Below are 20,269 nucleotides of genomic sequence, written 5' to 3'. Positions count from 1 at the left end.
CCTATAGTAAGGTAGTCCTTATAAACTTTTTGATGGATTTCTTTACTTTCAGATTTCTGAGGGAAATTCCTATTTGTCAAGTGAAAATTTATCAAGTGCCAGAATTTCAGTCCAGCTGTCTACTAACCAGCACTTTTTAGGTGCAACATCAGTAGGGTAAGTTAATAATGAGAAAACAGAAGGGTTGTCCTTTCATTCTTGCATTCTTTTATTATTATAACCAATCATGGAAAATAATTTTCTGACCTTCTATGGATAAACTGCCAAGATTCCCATTTGAAAGCAGATTTTATAGGAACACAAGTTTAAAATATTTTTAAAAATTTTCTGATACTTAAATATTATCATATTAATACTGGATTGTCTTCATTGTTTCACTGACTTGGGTGAGAACTTTTTGAAAATGTATGGCTAAACTTTTATTTAGTTGGGCATAAATTATCTGGTTAGTAGATTAGGCTCTCTTCCTCTCTCTCTGGCATGTTTTTCTTTTATTTTGGCATTATTCATTTTTTATTGGCATGGGTTAGATAAACAACAAGGAAAGCAGTATAAATCTGCCATATTTATTAGTATGTATTAATATTACTAGTGATGAATAAATGTTTGATCTGAGAGATTAAAACTAGCTGTGGATATAAACTGACTCACATGACTCAGCTCTGTCCAGGTACGGTAGCAGGTGCCTTCTGTGCACATGGGGGATGCAATGATGAACCCTGAGCACATCTGTCTACAAAGAGAGGGCTTCCTGTCTTCAAGTTTCTCATCAGGAAAAACACTTTTAACATTAAAAAAACATTTCTGGGAGGCAAAAAACTTTAAGCCAATGCACACTCAATTATAACAGATAGGGTTTTGCTTTTGCCCTGGAGATCTCTGGTCAGCCACTTGGGGAAGGGAAGAGTGGAAATTAGGTATTAGACAGGGTGTGTTGGAAAAGCAAAAAGGGTTGGGCAGCCCTCCTGGCTGACCACACAGCCAGTGCAGTGATGGCCATGAGGCAGTCAGGACTGGTTTCTGTCAGTGCTGTAATAGCTGGAAACTATTTTGACAATCACCTCTGGATGCCACTATTTGAATTTTTCCTTCATTTCTCATTAAATTCAAACTAACAAAAATGAGCAGTAAATTTGATTTACATAAATCTATTAAATTATCTGATTATTTCAAAGTTTAAAATGGCTTTATCCATGTATTTAAAATAGTAAATGCTTATTCCTTTTTCTTAGATGTCAACCAAATGAAGATAAATGTTCTTTTAAAAACTGCAGTTCCAATTTTGTTTTTGGAGAAAACATGGTAGAAAGAGTTTTGGTAAGATTTTGGTATATGTTTCTATTACTATATACAGAGCTGTCACTTTAAATTTCTAAAGGTAAATTAATTAAAAGTAATATTAAATTGAATAATACTTTTTAACTCCTGAGTTCAACGGCACATTTTCTTTCTTTAACTGGAAAGATTCTCCTGGGAAGCAAGTCCTAGTTGTTAAAATAATAGAAACCCACAGAGGAAGGGAACTGTATAATTATAACATTATTACTGATGTGAAATATTAAATAGTTCTTTGACTTGTGTTAAGCCAGAAGTACCCAAGGAAATCCCAGAATTATCTGCAATCATTAGATAAGCTCAATTGGTAATGATATTTTAATAGTTTGCATCATTTTACAACAAGATGCATTTAAAATTATTTGCCAATTTTTTTTTTTTTTTTTTTTTTTTGAGACAGAGTCTCGCTCTGTCACCCAGGCTGGAGTGCAGTGGTACGATCTCTGCTAACTGCAACCTCCGCCTCCTGGGTTCAAGCTATTCTCCTGCCTCAGCCTCCCGAGTAGCTAGGACTGCAGGCGCCCGCCACCTCGCCCAGCTAGTTTTTATTTTTTGTATTTTTAGTAGAGATGGGGTTTCACTATCTTAGCCAGGATGGTCTCGATCTCCTGACCTCGTGATCTGCCCGCCTCAGCCTCCCAAACTGCTGGGATTATAGGCGTGAGCCATCCCGCCCAGCGACCAATTTGTTCTTACTAGTTAACCACAACCCTACTTTCAAGCTCTTACATCAAAAAGCATTATTATAACTTTTCTTTCCCTAGCTTTCAGAGAAAATTCATAGTGCTTTACTTGCGTAGGAGAATCTACTTGCCTAGTGAAAACCCCCTCACTGTTATTACCATCATCCTTATTTAATGCTCAGCATCCTCTTGCAATGAGGTAACTGCTTCTCTGGTCCCCACAGAACTCTGACCTCTAAGACAGTGTAATCTACAGTGGAAAACTGTACAGAAAAGTGAAAGCTGTGGGAAACCATGCCTATGGTTTTATCTGGTCAATCACATCTTCATACCTTTTCCAGCTTTCACTCAAGTCAGGAAAGTAGCTGAGATAGCTTGAATGTGCCTAGCTTGTCTCAGGAATACCAGTTACATGAAGAATCCCAAAGAAGCTGCAGAGATTTTAAAAACCATGTACGGATTTAGATTAATAAAAGAACCAATTCGTTAAGCCAGTTCATTCCAATTCTTTTTTTTTTTTTTTTAGATGGGGTCTTGCTCTGTCACCCAGGCTGGAGTGCAGGGGCATGATCTTGGCTCACTGCAACCTCTGTCTCCCTGGCTCAAGGGATCCCCCCACCTCAGCCTACCGAGTAGCTGGGACCACAGGCACGCACCACCACACCTGGCTTTTTGTGTTTTTGGTAGAGATGAGGTTTCACCATGTTGCCCAGGCTGGCATTGAATTCCTGAGCTCAAGCGATCCACCCGCCTCAGCCTCCCAAAGTGCTGGAATTATAGGCATGAGCCACCACGCCCAAACTCATTCCAAAATTTTTAGGGCTTTCATATATTAGTTATTTTAAAGGCTTAGTTTATTTTAGGAACCCTTCTGTCATTCCCAAAATGAAGGTCAACTCACCAATCCTAGACCTGTGACCTATGCCTTTGGATGTGAACCAAAACGGACTAGCCTCCATGGTGAATTTACAGGCAGTATATTTAGGCACATTTATTCCATATCACTTATTTCTAAGTTTGACACCAGATTAGCCACAGCATCTGTAAAATGTCAGACAATGCTTTCCAAACCTCACAGGATCAACTTTACATTCCACTCAATTTACCAAACATGTACTGAGTTCTTATGGTATATAAAGCATTGATCTCAAATTTGGCTGCCTGTTAGAATCATCCTTTCAAGGATTTCTTACCCCGGTCTCATCCCAGACCAATTAGCTCAGAATGCCTGTGGGTGAGGCCAGGTGTCAAGTGATTCTAATGTACAGGCAGGTTTGAAAACCACCTAAGTGGTTATGCAAGCTAAAGGAGACACTGTGCCCTAAAGGTGCTTATCATCTAATAAGAGCAGACAGAGAGATACCTATACAAATAAACTATAGTCAGGACTATAGGTTTGGTTTGAGAAGGCACTTGTGCACATTTCCTATGGGCATTTTAAATTTGGTTTATAAAGGAACCTGAACTCTCTATCTCTTTAAGTTGGTAATATCTTAAGGATAACAGGAATTATAAAGATAATTTGTGTGTCCTCTAATCCTGTAAATTTTTGGCCTTGTGATTTGGGGGCCAGGATGCACTCTTGGCTTATTGGCTAACTATGTGTTTTTAGAGTGAGTCATTTAAACTTTCTGTGCCTCAGTTTCTATTTTCTTAAAATGGAAATAATTATACCCATCTCTACCAATTTTCAGGGAATATCTTGATGTCTAGTTAAGTAATGTGAAATAATTTTCAGTTCATAAGGGAAAAAATATAAGCATAAATTCTTAAGTATCATTGTTCCAATTCTCTATGTTTTGCAGAGGGCTACACATTATTGCAAATGTCATGTCAATTAGTCTTATTTGTGCAGGCCTTGATTACAACAGACATACAGAGCCCCAAGTAGCCTTAAAAGCGACTATTGGCAAAAATTGGGAGGAAAAGTTAGGATTCTTTCTACAAAGATGTTCTCTGAGACATCTTGTGGGGGTCTCTGGATAACTTTTTTGTTTTCTTCCATAAAGTGGACAGCAAGAGTAAATTTCTGGGGACATTGAAATACTTTGGTATACGTTTCTGTTACTATATACAGAGCTGTCACTTTAAATTTCTAAAGGTAAATTAATTAAAAGTAATATTAAATTGAATTATACTTTTTAACTCCTGTGTTCAAAGGCACATTTTCTTTCTTTCTTTTGTACCTCCTGGGCATCAGTTTAGTCTAGTCAGAGTATGGAACATCTGTTACCTTCTTTTGTACCTTTAGACCTTTCCCACTGCCTCCGGGACTAAATCCCACCTGAAGTAGGCTGGTGGTAACTAGATTATGTTTTCTGAGGATTAGAACTCAGGCTTTCTAACAATGGAGACGAATTCTCTGTTCAGCACACAGAAAGTCCAAAATAAAAACATACCAGCTGGGCTTGTTTGCTGTGTTGAAACAGAAAAATGAAAGTGTCTTACTACAAACATATAGGGATAAAATTAAAACTTTTATTAAATAAAATTAATAATGCATCTTTTTCCCCACTCAGGGTACTCAAAAACTCACCCAGCCTCAACTTGAAAATGATTCATACGCCAAGGAAAAACCATTCAAATCCACTCCGAAATTTCCTGTCAACTTTTTAAGTTCAAGTAAGAATTCTTTCATTTGTAAAACATTAGATTCACCTAGTTTGTCTTCTGTTTTTCATGTTATTTATTAACATTAATATTTAATATAAGTAAAATTAATATTTAATATAAGATTTTAAAAACCAGTAATCCAGTGTTTCAAATATTTTGGTAAAGATTAAAACATATAAATATGATTATCTGATATACAAGCTTTAATAATTTTTTGAGTTAATGTTATGCGGGAATTGGTAAGGAGATTTTACACGAACTCAAGCAGTTTGAATTTTTGGAATCTCACTTACTATTAAAAAAAGCCAAGTAGATATATGTGATCATAGGGGCAACAAAGAACTTTCACGGTAGAGAAAATGGGGACTTTTCAGTGTTTTTCCCGCATTTTCTCTTAGGAACAGACTCTATTAAAAATACTTCCCCAACTGAATCAGCTGCTGCATTCTCTTCCCAACCATCACGAAAATGCTTGCTGGAGAAAATTGATGTTATAACAGGGGAGGAATCAGAACATAATGTGTTAAAGGTCTGTATATCATGTTTTACTCTTTTTGGTAGCATTTACATACTTGGAATAAAGTTAACATGAGAAGAGACATCTTTAAAAATACAGACAGAAGTACAGTTTTCATGGAGACTAAGTTACTTAAATAAAAATGTTGGACGCTCTCAAAAATTAAACCAGTAACTTATTTTCTTCTTATGTTTGTATGTGTACTTTGCAGGAAAACGGGCTGTTAGTTTTACAACTATTCACATTAGTCCCTTAGAAATACGATAGCCAAGTATCCTGCTTTAATATTTGCTTTTATAATTAGTGCTATTATTGTGATTGAATAATTCTACTTACACAGGTTTAACAACGTTGATAACTTGATTTCAGTCCAATAAGAATTTTGTTTCCCTCCTAAAAAAGTTTAGAATTTCATACAAAATTTAGCTTCCTTTAAAAATGTTTAGAATTACATGTAATTCAAGAATTTCACAGATATACACTACAGTATCACAGGATTTTAATGCTGAGTAGTATCACCATCAGCACAAGCACATGAAATGTAATTACTACAACTTTACCTTTTTCCAACAAGGCAGAAATTTCCCTTTGCCTTTCTCTATCTGCTTTTCTCTAAACTCTCTCCATTCCTCTCCACTTCCTGTATGATCTACAGACACTTTTATTTTAACTGTGTCTCAAAGCATAACCCTTGGATTAGATTAATTCCAGTCTTATTGAAGTAATTGTTAGGAGTGAGGCTCTGACATGCTGTATTTTTAACAGGCTGTTTAGGTGATTCTTGTACACAGTAGTAACGATTGTAGTGGGGTAACCTGTGGCATTACATTGTACTTCTCCATATTATCATGCTGTCTTTGAAAATTTCGAAGCATGCAAATGGTTCAATGATTCCTTTACTTTCAAATAACATTATATATCTCAAATAATTAATATAAAAGTTGACGTATATATAGTGTTAAAAAATCAGAAAGTAGGTATGACATTCTACCACTGACAGAAAAAGAGGGGGAACATTTATATGTATTGGCACGTATATATGTACAAATATCTCTGGAAGGATAAACAAAATATTTACACTGGTGGCTACTTGTTGCAGGGGTGGAAATTGGTAGATGGGAAATAAAAGCTGGGGGCCCTTTTCACTTTGTATGTCTTTTTACTTTTTGATGTTTGAACTATCCAAAAGTTATATGTTTCTAAACACTAAATATATTTTAAAAGCTGGTTTATAAATCATTAACGAAGATTATTTTGGTAAAAGATCAGACACATATAAATGTGGCATAACATAGGAAGTAACTTACTTTGAAAAAATTTTCTATATATTTGACATTTAAAAAATTGTTATTTAGATCAACTGCAAGCTTTTCATACTCAACAAAACAACACAATCCTGGATTGAAAGGGGCAGAGGAACGTTGAGACTGAATGACACAGCAAGCAGTGACTGTGGAACATTACAGTCAAGACTAAGTAAGGAATCCTTTTGTAAAGCAAGCAATGATTTCTCATGTGTACCTATAACAATATAGGCACATATCATTTTCTGGAGATGTGCTATAAAATACACCAAAAAATCACTGTTGAAAATATTTCTATAGGAGCTTCCCATTTCAAGTAGGCTCTCCTGTTAGACTGCGTGGGCTCCAGTTCTGGCTCCAGCAGTGACTAACTAGTGACCTTGACAAGTTTTTTAATCTCTTTCTCTACTGTACTTATATCAGTTTAAAATGGGAATAACTGTAGTTCATGACTTACTGACTGAGAGAACTCAATGAGATAAAGCATGTAAAGCACCTATATCAGAGCCCAGCATACACCTAAATAGTAATGTTATTATTATTTGAAATAATATGATGCAAATTATTTTGTAAAGTGAAAAGTTTTTCTAAAAGAAAATACTTGCCCCATAATTTGTCCTGGGCATTCCAGACATGGGATGGGGGTCAGGATGAAGGATTAGTCTCTAAGGAAAGAGATTAGTTTCCAAGGTGTGCAGTTATTGAATCCTGCAGGCACAGTGATGTTCAGAAGTTGGAGCCAGTCAAACCTAAAAATACAAGAGAGCTATCATTCAAAATGACACAATGGGCATTGTTCAGAGGTCCAAACTGAAAGATAGCACAGGGAGAGATCTGGGCAGGATGAATGGATTTATTGGTCAATTTTAAGAGGTCAAGACTTTGGAGGAGACCACAGGTAGACATTGGATCCAAGAATAAGGTTATTTGTTGAGTTTTGGATATCAAGCTCAAGAAACGGGTAAGAGATATAATTCAGATGAAAAGGATAGAAACAGTGTCTTCAGTTCTGTAAGAGGCACACAGATTTCTAAATCACCCAACCAAGTAATAGTACCAAGGCAGTTGCAAGTTATTTACTACTCTGGTTTGATTCCACTGCCTGCCAAAGGAAAAAAAAATCCCCAAACAAAAATAAAAAACAAAAAACAAACCCCAAAAGCAGCTTTCTTTTTATTATGCAGGTAATATCCATTCATTGTAAAAACTGGAAAGCATGGATTGAAAAAAATCTTTAAAACATCACTTAAAGGCCTGTCTTCCTAAGATAACATCTGTTAACAGAATATATTTTTCTGACCCTTGTTTTCTGTATATATAAACGTATACATAGATTGTAAAAGTTCTGATTCATGGTGTTTATTTTGCTTTGTAGCCTAATTTTTTCTTTTACATATTACACCATGATTTTTCCACATCAATAAATATCTTTTTGCAGTATTCTTAATGGGTTCATAATATTCTCTTGAATGACTACACCATAATTTATTTAACTAATTCCATTTTTTTGGACACTTAAGGTTTTTGTTTTGGTTTTCTTCATTGTAAACAATTCGCAGACGAATATTCTTCAGACTATCAGTTCTTAAAAGGAGTTCTAAAATTTTAACCACTTTTAAATATTACAGTAGAAAAGTGTAATTTCAGCACTTAAGATAAAAAAGTTCTCCCAACATAAGAAAGTACAATTTGAAAACCAAGTTATAATCTAGTCAAATCACAAGTTAGTATTGAATCTACAGTCTGAAAAACAACTACAAGATTTATTTTGCTTTTGAAAATGGTAAATTCCTCTGTGTCAACTGTTCTGTGGCCTGATGTAGTCAACTTCCTATTTTAGTTATGCGCAATCAAGGCAGTTTAAGGCTGATCCTCAATAGCAAACTCTGGGCCCAAATGAAGATTCAAAGAGCAAACCACAAAAATGTACGAATAACAGCTACTGATTTAGAAGACTATAGCATCAAAGTATTTTTAATTCAGGTAAGTGAGAAATTTCAGTGATAGAGGATTATCCTACTACATTAATAGATGTCTGCAATTACTAATTTGTTTTTTCATTTGTTATAATAATATGTACCATTGGCAAAAACAGCCATTCACTATGTCTGTTTGTAGTATAAGACATAAATTTTCTGTGAAATTCAGAAATTAACACCAAAGTCTATGTAATCAATTGGTACTCATTCCAAGACATTTGTGTGATACATGCCATCAAATCTCTACCCTTTACTTTACTACTGAAATTTTGTGAACAATCTTACTGTGTTACCAAAGTGACTATTGTCAGGAATGGTTCCCAGGAAGAGGTTAGCAGACTTTGAAGCCTAATGCTTATCCTGCAAGCTGAGATTGAAAAAAGGCTTTAGGTCACTGGAAAAGAACCAGTGGGAAATGGAAAAATACAGAGCTAGCAAGTTAAAACAACCAGTCCAACAGCAAATTCCAATTCTGGACATGAGTAAATCTCCAAGGTAACAGGATGGGAGCACAGCTTTAGCTGTTCCTGGCAGAGGAATACTTGACCTCAAATACAAGATCCAGACCCAAGAGAGCTGGCAAGAATAAAGCTTTAAAAAAACAAAACAAAACCACAACCTCCCCCCCGAAAAACTAGATTTCCCCATGGAACAACTGGAGAAGACTGACTACCCAAGTTCAGGCAGAAGGTGACAATACAAATAAATTGGTTTCCATGTAGTAATATGGAAAAAAAAGTTGGCAGGTGTCCGTGATGAAAAACCAAATTTATTAGTTACCAGTAAGTGTACTGTTAGGTGTAAGTGATATTGAGTATTAAAATGTTCAGGTAAGATGATGTACAAACTGCATTTACCATTTAAGGTATTAATACTCTTGCCAGTCTTCTGGGCCAGATTCCCCCTTGGTTTTAGGTGGGTAAAGTAGCATGCCAGAGACTGAGCCTGTTAACCATGACTAGATTCCATCCTCAGAGATGGTCACTATTAACATTTTGGTCTTATATTTTAGTATATACATGGAACTGGGTATAAGTATATACATACATACATACATATATGTAGCATAGTGTACATACTGTATAATCTTTGGGAAAGCTACTTAGCCTTCTTTAAATTGATTTTATTCATCTGCAAAATGATGGTAACAATAGTACACTTTAGAAAAGCTGCTGAGATTAAAAAGCTAATATGATTGTGAAATACACATTTTACTTATCGATGTTAGTGAGTGTCTTCATGACATTAGTTTATTCTTCAAAAATTGTTTTAGTAGGTGAAAGAATTCTATTCTATTATGGACCATAATTTATTCCATTAATCCCACTAATGTGAATGATAAAACCTGGGATTCAACTTTCAGCCAACTTGCTGACTAGCAACTCAAAAAAGTCATTTTACCCTTCTGAGTCATAATTTCCTCATTCATAAAGAGGGAAACAAGCTATATTTAATACCTGTGCTGCCTATATTTTGCTAATATAAACGAAATTAATAATGAACCCACAGTTTTACTGAAAGAATTGAAAAAAATAATATTTTAACAGTAAAGGTTATACCAACTTTATTGTTACCATTTTTATATTTTCATATGAATAACCACCATTAAAATAGTGTAGAAAAATATTGAAAAGCAAGAACTTCTGATGCATTTATGGTACAATACCATAGACTGCTCCAATGAGCTCAGCATATCCACAAAGCTATGTAGTTTGGAGGAATGTCCAAGCAAAGTGATGGACAGGAAATGGAAGTCTTTTTTCTCTGCAAGCCTACAATTTTCTACAGTGAAAATAGTGAAGGAGGGATGGTCTTAACTAATTTAAATTCAAATAGAGATTTTATACAACAAAATTTCACTTTCTCAATTTAAAATGTATACATTGGGATTGCTTATAAAAGTATACATTTTAGGACGCAATTTAGTTCAAGATTGTCTTTTTACTGCTTAATTTTTAGGGTTGTTAGCACCTATGTACCAATTTGTAGATTTATGCCATGTAATTCCTTCCTTATTAGTAGTGAAAGATTAAAAATCTGTAAAATGTAGCTAACATTAATGATTTTCTTAACAATGTAATGTTACTCACGCAGGCCAGTGCCAAAGATACAGCATATTTGTATGCAGCAATACATCATCGTCTTGTTGCACTTCAAAGCTTCAGTAAGCAGAAAGATGTCAATCAAGCTGAAAGCCTGTCAGAAACAGTCCAACAATCGAACTGCGAAAGCTGTGATGAGAATGAGGATGATTTCATTCGAGTCACTAAAAATGGATCAGGTAAATAGCTTTTGTTTTGTTAGGTCAGAGGTTTAAAAACGAATTCTTAAGCATGATCCTTATATATTAGGTAGACTTTTTAACAAGTGGAACTGCTCTGTTTAAAGTCGGTGGTAGTTAGAGCCTTAGTTGTTTGGATCTGAGGAGTGGGTTTGAAAATCACTGTCTTCTATAAGTGGTCTTCATTTTATCAAGTCAGCCTCATGGTGATGCCTGTATCATTTGCTTATAAACTGCATAAAAAACTACTACATTGCTACCCTGAAATTAACCCTTCATTTTTATTTCTCTTCACTTATTCTCATTTTATTATTGGCTATAATAGGAAGAAATAGAAATACATATAGTGAGTCCACCTGGTATACTTGGCTTGATACCCTGAAAATTCTGTTTATTCTCTTTTTAGAATTTGACTGCTTATAAGAATAACTAGATTGTACAAATACTATTTTCAAGGACCTATTTTGTCTAGGGGAAAAAGTACTATTTCTTTTATTGTATCAGGATTCACAAATAAAGTAAGGTTGAAGTGGAACCAGTGATAAACAGATTGTTAGGTTTTAGTGCTTCTCTTGATATGTGGATTTAAAACTAATATTCATACTTTGGAGAAAAACAATGTCAAACATAGTAAGCTCAACTTTGTTATACAGATGTAATTATTCCAATAAAGTCATCCAAGTGTTTTCACTAACAATTTCACTTAGTCCTGAATTCTTGTTTTACAGAGGACTGAGTAATACAATACAATGATAGTGTGGTAACAAGCATTTTTTTCAACTCTTAATCATTTTGAAATATTAAAGTTGCTTTAATCATACATAACTTAAGAATCTATCAAAGAATGGGCATAACTGGATGAAATATCTTCCTTTGCTTAATATTAAAGCTATAATCAAAAGGAAAAATACACAAAACATGCAAATCAGTATTATAACCTGCTTGACCCAGTGATTCAGAGAATTAAGTTAATATGATTTTTCTTGCTACTTTAAGCAAATCTATTAAACAAATGGTTTATTAGTCTTTAAAGCATATAAAATAAATAAAAATTCTTTTATTTTATAATAATGTTTACATTGCCAACAATAAAATGGGGTCTATCAGAGAACTAGTTGGTACACATTAACAATGTCAATTTGAAATAAAGATTAAATAGCAAATTGTCTCACGAACTAATGACACGTGCTTATGATGTCTATATTCTGTTATACTGAATTTTAGGAAAGGGGTGCTATGTAACTATCTTAATTAAAAAACAATGAAAATAATGCAAAGCAAATATCAATCATATGAACCCCCTTTCCCCTGCCATTTTTTCCCCTTTTCACTTAGTATCTTCTCCAGGAGGCATTAAAAACAAATGCTAAAATGTTATGGAAGCAATAAAACGTCTAATTTTTTGTACTTTGTTGCTTATAAATTATCTAAAAGAGAAATGTTACTTGTAAAAATGTATATTCTGCAGCTTTTATTTCATCACCGAGTATATTCATTAATATTCATATTTAGTTGCATTCAATATTAAAAATCTACCCTAAATATTGTACAATAAAACATTTAAATTTATATCACAGATCCTTCTAGGTGGACTCACAGTCGGTTGCCTGTTCATGAATACTACCTGCTATAAACATGACATCTACAAAAAGAGGGTTCACCCTACTGAAAATACTAAACCACCCTAACTAATGAGAAGATTCTATTCATTCCTTGAAGAGTTTTTATAGAAAAGTTTAAGAAATGTAATTTGTTACAATTAACATTTTTATGTTTTACATTTTACATTTTGATTATTGTGCAGAAACTGACAGAATTTAAAAAAATAAATGGACTTCAGAAGTTCAAAATTTATCATTTTTGAAGAAGTTTATTTAGAATAGGATTTTATAACTAATTTGGACTCTTCATCACATTGATGGATATAATACTCAGAATTATAAATTGCCAGATTTGATAAATACCTACCAAAGTGTTTATTTTTTTCAGTCATACACTGACCATAAAACAAATATTTTACTACATTTCCAGAGTCATTTCTTTGAAAAACAGTATAATTGCATCATAACATTTCACTAAATCCTATTTATCTTCTGGGAAATGTATATTTTAATTTTAGCTTTTAGATTTCCTAAATATGATGTTTATATATTCATGGTATGAATTCCTTTAAAAAGAGCCTCTGCTCTTGGACTTGTATCTGTTGCATCTTGTCAATGCTTGACTTATGGTCAGCATCCAATAGTTGTTAAACGAATAAATAAAATATAATACATTACCTATGTATCAAAAAGCATGTATAAGAATTCCAAATATGTTAACTTGTTCTACTTTGTTTTATTTATTTAATTACATTTTCATTAATACTTTAGTAGGTGTGGCTGTATAGACAGAAAAACAAATGTATCATATATAGCCAAATGAATCTTTTTCTTAAATGCTATTATTATAGTAGGCTACAGTAATTTCAACAATTTTGCAATAGAGTTTTGATCCTCTTGAGATTTGTTTCACAGACACCACATGAATCACACAAGAAAATTAGTCTCAGTACTTATAGCCCTACTTCATTTTTCAATTCAGTTTTATCACATCATGGCTTCAAAGTGACTTTTGATTGTGACCCCTAAACAATTCTCTGATTAGGGGATAAGAATTCATAATTCCAAAATGTTTCTGAAAATGTTCTGAACAATGACAGCGTATTTGGAATGAGGGTATAATTTCACTAAGTGATACTTCAAAGAACAATATTCATTTGGATATGCGAACACACACTTTCAAAAGTTATATTACTGTATTACCATGCCTATTATAAAATGATAAAAAGTATTTATTTAGTCAAACCTCAGCTACTGTCTGAAAGTTTAGCATATGAAAGTTAAATTAACTCTTTTAGATTATGATTTAGTTAGTATAATTGTTCATTTTGTCCTTCCTTATAACTGAGAAAGCATAACTTAATGTAAGGTAACTACTAAGAGAGGCCCATTCATTCTTCCAGTGATCCTAAAAGAAATATGGCACATAATATCCTTTACTTCTAAATAAAGGAGTCAATGACTCAGAAAATAAAGAGGAAAAATAAAGTTAATGTGAGAGAGATGAAGAAAAGATAGAAGGGAAAAAAGAGACATAGTATGAAAGAAAGGACAAAAAGAATGGACAACAGAAACACTCTTTTTAAAAATCAAGAAGAGTGACTCTGATGTGGAACACACTCAGCAGAAAATTTTCATTAGAAACATAACACAGAGAGATATTTGGAGAAGATAATAAAGCACTCATTCTCTTTTATTGTAAGATCTTAGCTGATGTGGGAACACTGTGATTGCACTATCAATTGCTAAAGTGAAGAAGAGAACAAATAACTTTATTTATGTATTTTGTTTGTTTGTTTTTTAGACAGAGTCTCGCTCTGTCACCCAGGTTGGAGTGCAGTGGCACCACCTCGGCTCACTTCAACCTTCACCTCCCGGGTTCAAGGGATTCTCGTGCCTCACTCAGCCTCCCGAGTAGCTGGGATTACAGGCGCCTGCCATCATACCCGGCTAATTTTTGTATTTTTAGTAGAGACGGGGTTTCACCATGTTGGCCAGGCTGGTCTTGAACTCCTGATCTCAAGTGATCCACGTTGCCTCAGCCTCCCAAAGTGTTGGAATTACAGGCGTGAGCCACTGCACCTGGTCATTGCTATCCTTTTGACATGTTCATCCTTGTCACCACACTAACATAGAGATAAAGCAGTATCTTCTCAATGCTTGAAACATTTTAAGTTAAATTCATTCTATGATTTTCTTTAGATTTCTCCACATATATCAATGGAAAAAATTAACTACCTTAATTTCTGATCTATATAGAAATTCCAATGCAACAAAACCAAATATAGGGTTAGAATATCAGGAAAGCAAAGAGAGAAGTGAAAATTCCCAGATTATGAAATGGAAAAGAAGAACAGAAACATGGTATTTAGCTCACAACTCTTTCAACCCGCTTTCTGTACACTCCATTATTCTTAGAATTCTTACACAAATATTTAGTACAATTTTGGAGGAATAGTAGAAACATTTTATGGCTTTTCCTTGTCTGTCCTGTATCTTCACCTAGACTTCTTCTTTTCAGCTTTCCTATGTCCTTTCTTCCCCTTTTATAAGGAGAAGTTGTACAATAACATCAGTTGTACAATAACATCCATTTTCATAAGTTATTTAGGTAGATCATTTCGAAGTATACATTTTGGATTTCCAAAACAGCTGTTTTTAATTAAAATTTAATTAACTATTTATGTCATTATATATCTTTTGTTAAGACAACCTTAACTTTCTTCTCTTTTAATAAGATTTTACCCAACTGTTTACCCTAATTATAGACAATTAGAATGTTCTCTCTTAAAAATATATTATTTTCCATCCATTACTGCCAAAGCAAGGAACCCTTTTTCGCCAGAATACATTCTACACAGCAGTGGTAACCAACCTTTTTGGCACCAGGGACTGGTTTTATGGAAGACAGTTTTTCCACAGGCTAGGGGGTGGGTAGGGTGGGGTGGTTTTGCGATGAAGCTGTTCCATCTCAGATCATCAGGTATTAGAGTCTCATATGGAGCGTGCAACCTAGGTGCCTTGCATGAGTAGTTCACAGTGGGGTTTGCATCCTATGAAAATCCAATGCTGCCTCTGATCTGACAGCAGGCAGAGCTCAGACAGTAATGCAAATTATTGGAAACAGCTGTAAATACAGATGAAGCTTCACTCCCTTGCCTGCCTCTCTCCTCTGGCTGTGTGGCTCGGTTCCTAACAGGCCAGAGACTGGTACTGGTCCATAGCTCGGGGGTTAGGGACCCCTGCTATACAGGTCTTAGAGTATTTGAATGTCATAAAAAGAGGTATATATGACTTTCATAGAGTCAGAATGTACGTGAAGTGGGGGTGGGAAGGGTTCTAGGGGTTGGGAATGATATGTTTTAAAACCTCTGTAAATCTTCAAGTTGTGAATATCACAGTGATATATAATTTTTCCCATAAAATGTTGAGAACAGTTAAGCTTGCTTGAGATATGGCTATCACATGGTTGGTTAGACTCATTTACTAGAAAAGCACACCAGCCTCACCATAGATGGAGTTTGAGTTTAAAACTCAATAACATTAAATCCATGAATGCCAGCAGTTTTGTTTGGGAGGGTGAGGTCGGTAGATTGCCTGAACCCGACGAGTTCAGGACCAGCCCGGGCAACACTGCACAACACCCCATTTCTACAAAAATTTCAAAAAATTAGCAGGGTGGCTGGGCGCGGTGGCTCATGCCTGTAATTCCAGCATTTTGGGAGGCCAAGGTGGGCGGATCATGAGGTCAGGAGTTCTTAGGACCAGCCTGGACAAGATGGTGAAACCCCGTCGCTACTAAAAATACCAAAATTAGCTGGGCGTGGTGGCACGTGCCTGTAATCCCAGCTACTCGGGAGGCTGAGGCAGAAAATTGCTTAAACCGGGAGGCGGAGGTTACAATGAGTGGAGATCGTGCTACTGCACTCCAGCCGGGGTGACAGAGGGAGACTCCATCTCAAAAAAAATTAGCAGGGCATGGTGACATGCATCTGTAGTCCCAACTACCTAGAAGGCTGAGGTAGGAGGATCGCCTGAGCCTGGGAGGTTGTGGCTGTGTTAGCCATACAGTGCAGTGCCACTGCACTTCAGTCTAGGTGATAGATTAAGACCCTGTCTCAAAAAAAAAAAAAAATTTGTAAACTATTTTTTTACACTGGAAGGAAGAATTATTGAAATGATTAGCCAATGTTTAGGCTAATCAAGACTTGATATGGATAAGTTTTCTAACAATTAGAGTATTACCAAGATTTCTTAATTTGTACCAATCTAGTGGATATATTATTTCACAATGACATTATTAGTATTTCTCTAATTTCTGATAAGGTTACCTTTTCAAGTATTTATTCACTGTGTTTCTTCTAAAAAATGCCTGCTCACGCTTGGGGTGCGGTGGCTCACGCCTGTAATCCCAGCATTTTGGGAGGCCGAGGTGGGTGGATCATGAGGTCAGGAGATCGAGACCATTCTGGCTAAGACAGTGAAACGTGGTTTCTACTAAAAATACAAAAAATTAGCCTGGCATGGTGGCACACACCCGTAGTCCCAGCTACTCGGGAGGCTGAGGTAGGAGAATCGCTTGAACCCGGGAGGCGGAGGTTGCAGTGAGCTGAGATTGCGCCACTGCACCCCAGTCCGAACGACAGAGTGAGACACTATCTCAAAAAAAAAAAAAAAAGATCACAATTTTTGCAAAGCTAAGTGTGTCATTTTCTCCTTTTGGTTGCCTCCTAATATAGGCAGGATAAAAGACAAGTTCCTAAGCATGGATTTAACACTTTCCATTGTCTTTACCCTTGTCTACCTCTCTAGCCTCACTTCCCAGTGTTGCCTGCCTTTCTCTAAATTCTCTAAAAATTCAAAATTGCTAGTTCAGTGCTTCTATGCATTTGTTCATGGTGTTCTTCTGTGGAATTTCCTTCTCATTCTTGCTGATAATGGCTAATATTGTATTCATCATTTAAGGCTTAGCTTTTCACATTTCCAGAAAGCTTTGTCTAACTCTTCTTAGGCTGACTTAAGACCTGCTCCTCCAAATTTCTATAGCATTCTGTGTATAACTCCATCACTGCACAGACTTCAGGCTCCTCAAGGGCATGGACGCTTTTTATCATTTCATCTGTAGCACCTAGCAGGATGCTTGGCCTACATTGACACTCAAATGTAATTTAATCTCCACGAATGTGTGTTACATGTATAAGATTTAAGAGACATTATCTAAAAGGAAACTAGATAAGGATTGGAAATTCAGGAGAAAGAGCTGGGCTAAAGATGGCAGTAATAGCTGAGGTCATGAAAGGGGCTAATATTTGCCAAGTGTGTACTGTGTAGTGGGCACAGTGCTAGGCATCCGTCATATATTCACAATTTTACAAGGTAGCAACTATATATTATAAATGCAGAAGTAGGCTCAGGAAGGTTAAACAACCAGTTCAAGTCTCACGAAGCTAATAAACAATAAAACTGGGATTTGAACCAAGATCCTTCCATTACACAACACTGAAGGAACTCAGGAATGTGTGTGTGTGACAGAGAGAGAGAGAGAGAAGGAGAAAGAAGAGGCAGAAGAAGAGACAAGGAGACGAGGACAGAAGACATCTTGGAGATGGGTTTAGGAAGAAGTCAAAAAGGGACATAGAAATGGGACAAACACTGTTAGGGACTGGTGTGTTGGGAGAGAGTAAAAGATTTCAAGAAGAAATGATAACCATTTCAAATTCTTCAGAAAGATCAAGCAATTAAAGGACTGAAAAAGTATTTCGAGTTCCAACAATATCTTTTGGTCACCTTGGAAACACCAGTAATTAGCAAAGTAGTGGGGAGAAGCTAGTGTACAACAGGTTGAGGAATGACTAGGAGGCAGGGATGTGACAATGATAAACAGACTACTTTTTGGAGAATCAGCTGTAAAAGTAAGGCAGGCAATATGTAAAAACCAAGGCTTAGAGGCTGTTTTTTTTAGAAAAACTTTAAAGATGTCATAGACATGAGCATATTTAAATACTGAAGAGGTAAACTCATTTGGGAGGGAAAATTCAAGATACCTGTGAGAGGATGCCTTCAGAAAGCACATTTTTTAGGAGGTGGAAGATGATATGCAAAATAACTATGGACAAAGGCCTATTCCAACTGAGATGTCAATGCATATGTTTGTAGCTGAAGTGAGAGAGCCAAAAATCTGGGTTTTTAATCTGTGAAGTGGGAAGAAATGAGGTCTGAGATTTCAAATATGAGCAACAAAAGTCAGACTTTGATCCCAGTTTCTCCCTACTCATTTTTTTTTTCTGTCGAATGGATCAATTAACATTCCCCTATTCACCCTGGCCTCAAACCTAAGTGTTATCTGTGATTTCTCCCTTTTTTTTTCCTTCCTAATATCTAATGAAGTTTAAAACAGTAAGACTACAAAGGTGTCTGAGGATAATTATGATGCTACCTCTAGAAGTTCAGGTTATTAAGGTTGTTACACTACACGTCACTATCAGCAGCTGCTGCTGTGAGGCAAAGTTCTTGGTGAGAATGGGTCAGTGGCAGAACTTTACCAAGTAAACACCTATCGGGCTTCATTGTGCATGCTCCCAGTTCAATACACTACCTGGCACACAGCGGGAACCAACGAATGAACGCTGGTGCTGGTGGGCCCGTTGAGGAGAGTCACAGATTCACTGAATCGATTTGGACTTGGTAGAACCTTGGGGTCACCCTAACCTCCTCTTTACAGATGAGGAATCTGAGGCCCAGAAAGATGAAGTAACCTGCCCTAAGTCCAGAAGCGACTTAGCGCCAGGACTACCAAGGAGCAAACACAGTGCCAGGGGAAGGGGATCTAAGGAGCTGCAGGAATTGAACAGCAGAATGTGCACTGCCATTTGGTTTCCCCCTTACAATAGGACGTTTCCTTCTGTTCTCATCACACCCCAGCTCTGGTCCTGATCACTCCACGGGTCATTATCCCAACAGCATCCTGTCCTCCACTTCTTGCCTCCCAAGCTACCCAACATTCCCAAGCCAGATCAACAGTCATCAAACATTGCTTTAACTCACTCCTTTCCAGTTAAAAGCTTTCAAGTAATTTCAACCTATAGGACAAAGTCCAAATGACTAACATTCTTAACCCCGCGCTCTAGTCCTGCCTACTTTCAACCGTCGCTCCTCATGGAGAAATGCTCCATTCTGCCAGGCTCCCCTACCCATCATCCTCGAAGTTCCTCAGGCCTCTTCGGGGGGCAGCGGGGCGGGCACTGGGTCCCACGCCGAGAGGATTTCGTGCCAGGCCACGCCCACGGTGCAGCAGGAGCCGGGTCCGCCTCCTCAGCCCCCAGCCCGGCCCTGGACACACCAGCTATCACACGCCCTGGTCAAATGAACCAACGGGCACGTGGTCGGCCTGCACAACAGAACCCGAGCGAGGACATGCCTGGAACCTGCCTTCCCGCCGGTCGCTCAAAACCCCACCCGCAGGCCCCGCGCCGCCTCAGACTGGATCCAGCTGGATTCCTCAGAGCGGCGCAACCGCCTAACAGAATTCTACCTCTTTCCCGGCCACAGCAAATGGCGCGGCCCCTCGGGATCCGGAGCCGCCGCGGGTTCTGATTGGCCGATAGAGTTAGCCTGGCGGCGGGAGAAGAGCTACCTCAGGGAAGCGTGTGGAGCGGGGAGGTCGCCCCCGGGCGGCGAAGCGGCCACTACGCAGGCGTGAGTGAAACGAATAAACAAACAAACAAAACCCACTAGCCTGAGGCCTCCATTTCTTCCCCGCCCACCTTTCCCCCGCGTGGGGTCTCCGGTTTCCCAATCGCCACGCTTTCCCCGCCTTCGTCAACGTCTGGGTACGTCCCCCTAGCCGCGCGGGCCACGCACGTCCCGGCACTTAACCTCTGTCCGCCCGGCGCGAAGTTAGAGGCCGGGGTTGCGCGAGCAGCGCGCACTCCCGGCGGTGGAGAGCGGAGGCGAGGA

The 20,269-nt window shown here is 37.1% G+C and overlaps 2 protein-coding genes across 4 annotated transcripts in view; both read left to right on the top strand.

The window, feature by feature from the left end:
* The window catches only part of RANBP3L (RAN binding protein 3-like), a 50,223-nt gene extending 37,233 nt beyond the window's left edge, over positions 1-12,990 (top strand). For both annotated transcript variants that reach the window (XM_011944366.1, XM_011944365.1), the window contains 8 exons: positions 53-156; positions 1,233-1,317; positions 4,538-4,640; positions 5,030-5,160; positions 6,504-6,624; positions 8,293-8,435; positions 10,526-10,712; positions 12,290-12,990. In XM_011944366.1, the coding sequence (XP_011799756.1) occupies positions 53-156; positions 1,233-1,317; positions 4,538-4,640; positions 5,030-5,160; positions 6,504-6,624; positions 8,293-8,435; positions 10,526-10,712; positions 12,290-12,345 (930 nt within the window). In that variant the 3' untranslated portion in view covers positions 12,346-12,990. The remainder of the gene's footprint in view (positions 1-52; positions 157-1,232; positions 1,318-4,537; positions 4,641-5,029; positions 5,161-6,503; positions 6,625-8,292; positions 8,436-10,525; positions 10,713-12,289) is intronic.
* A 6,836-nt stretch (positions 12,991-19,826) lies between these two features.
* The window catches only part of NADK2 (NAD kinase 2, mitochondrial), a 54,576-nt gene continuing 54,133 nt past the window's right edge, over positions 19,827-20,269 (top strand). For both annotated transcript variants that reach the window (XM_011944363.1, XM_011944360.1), the window contains exon 1: positions 19,827-20,008. The gene's annotated coding sequence lies outside the window, so the exon portion shown is untranslated. The remainder of the gene's footprint in view (positions 20,009-20,269) is intronic.

This window comes from Colobus angolensis, unplaced genomic scaffold (assembly GCF_000951035.1).
Source record: "Colobus angolensis palliatus isolate OR3802 unplaced genomic scaffold, Cang.pa_1.0 Scaffold230, whole genome shotgun sequence".
Classification (NCBI taxonomy): domain Eukaryota; kingdom Metazoa; phylum Chordata; class Mammalia; order Primates; family Cercopithecidae; genus Colobus; species Colobus angolensis.
The sequence above is the reverse complement of the archived record's forward strand: the minus strand, read 5'-3'. Positions and strand labels throughout refer to the sequence as shown.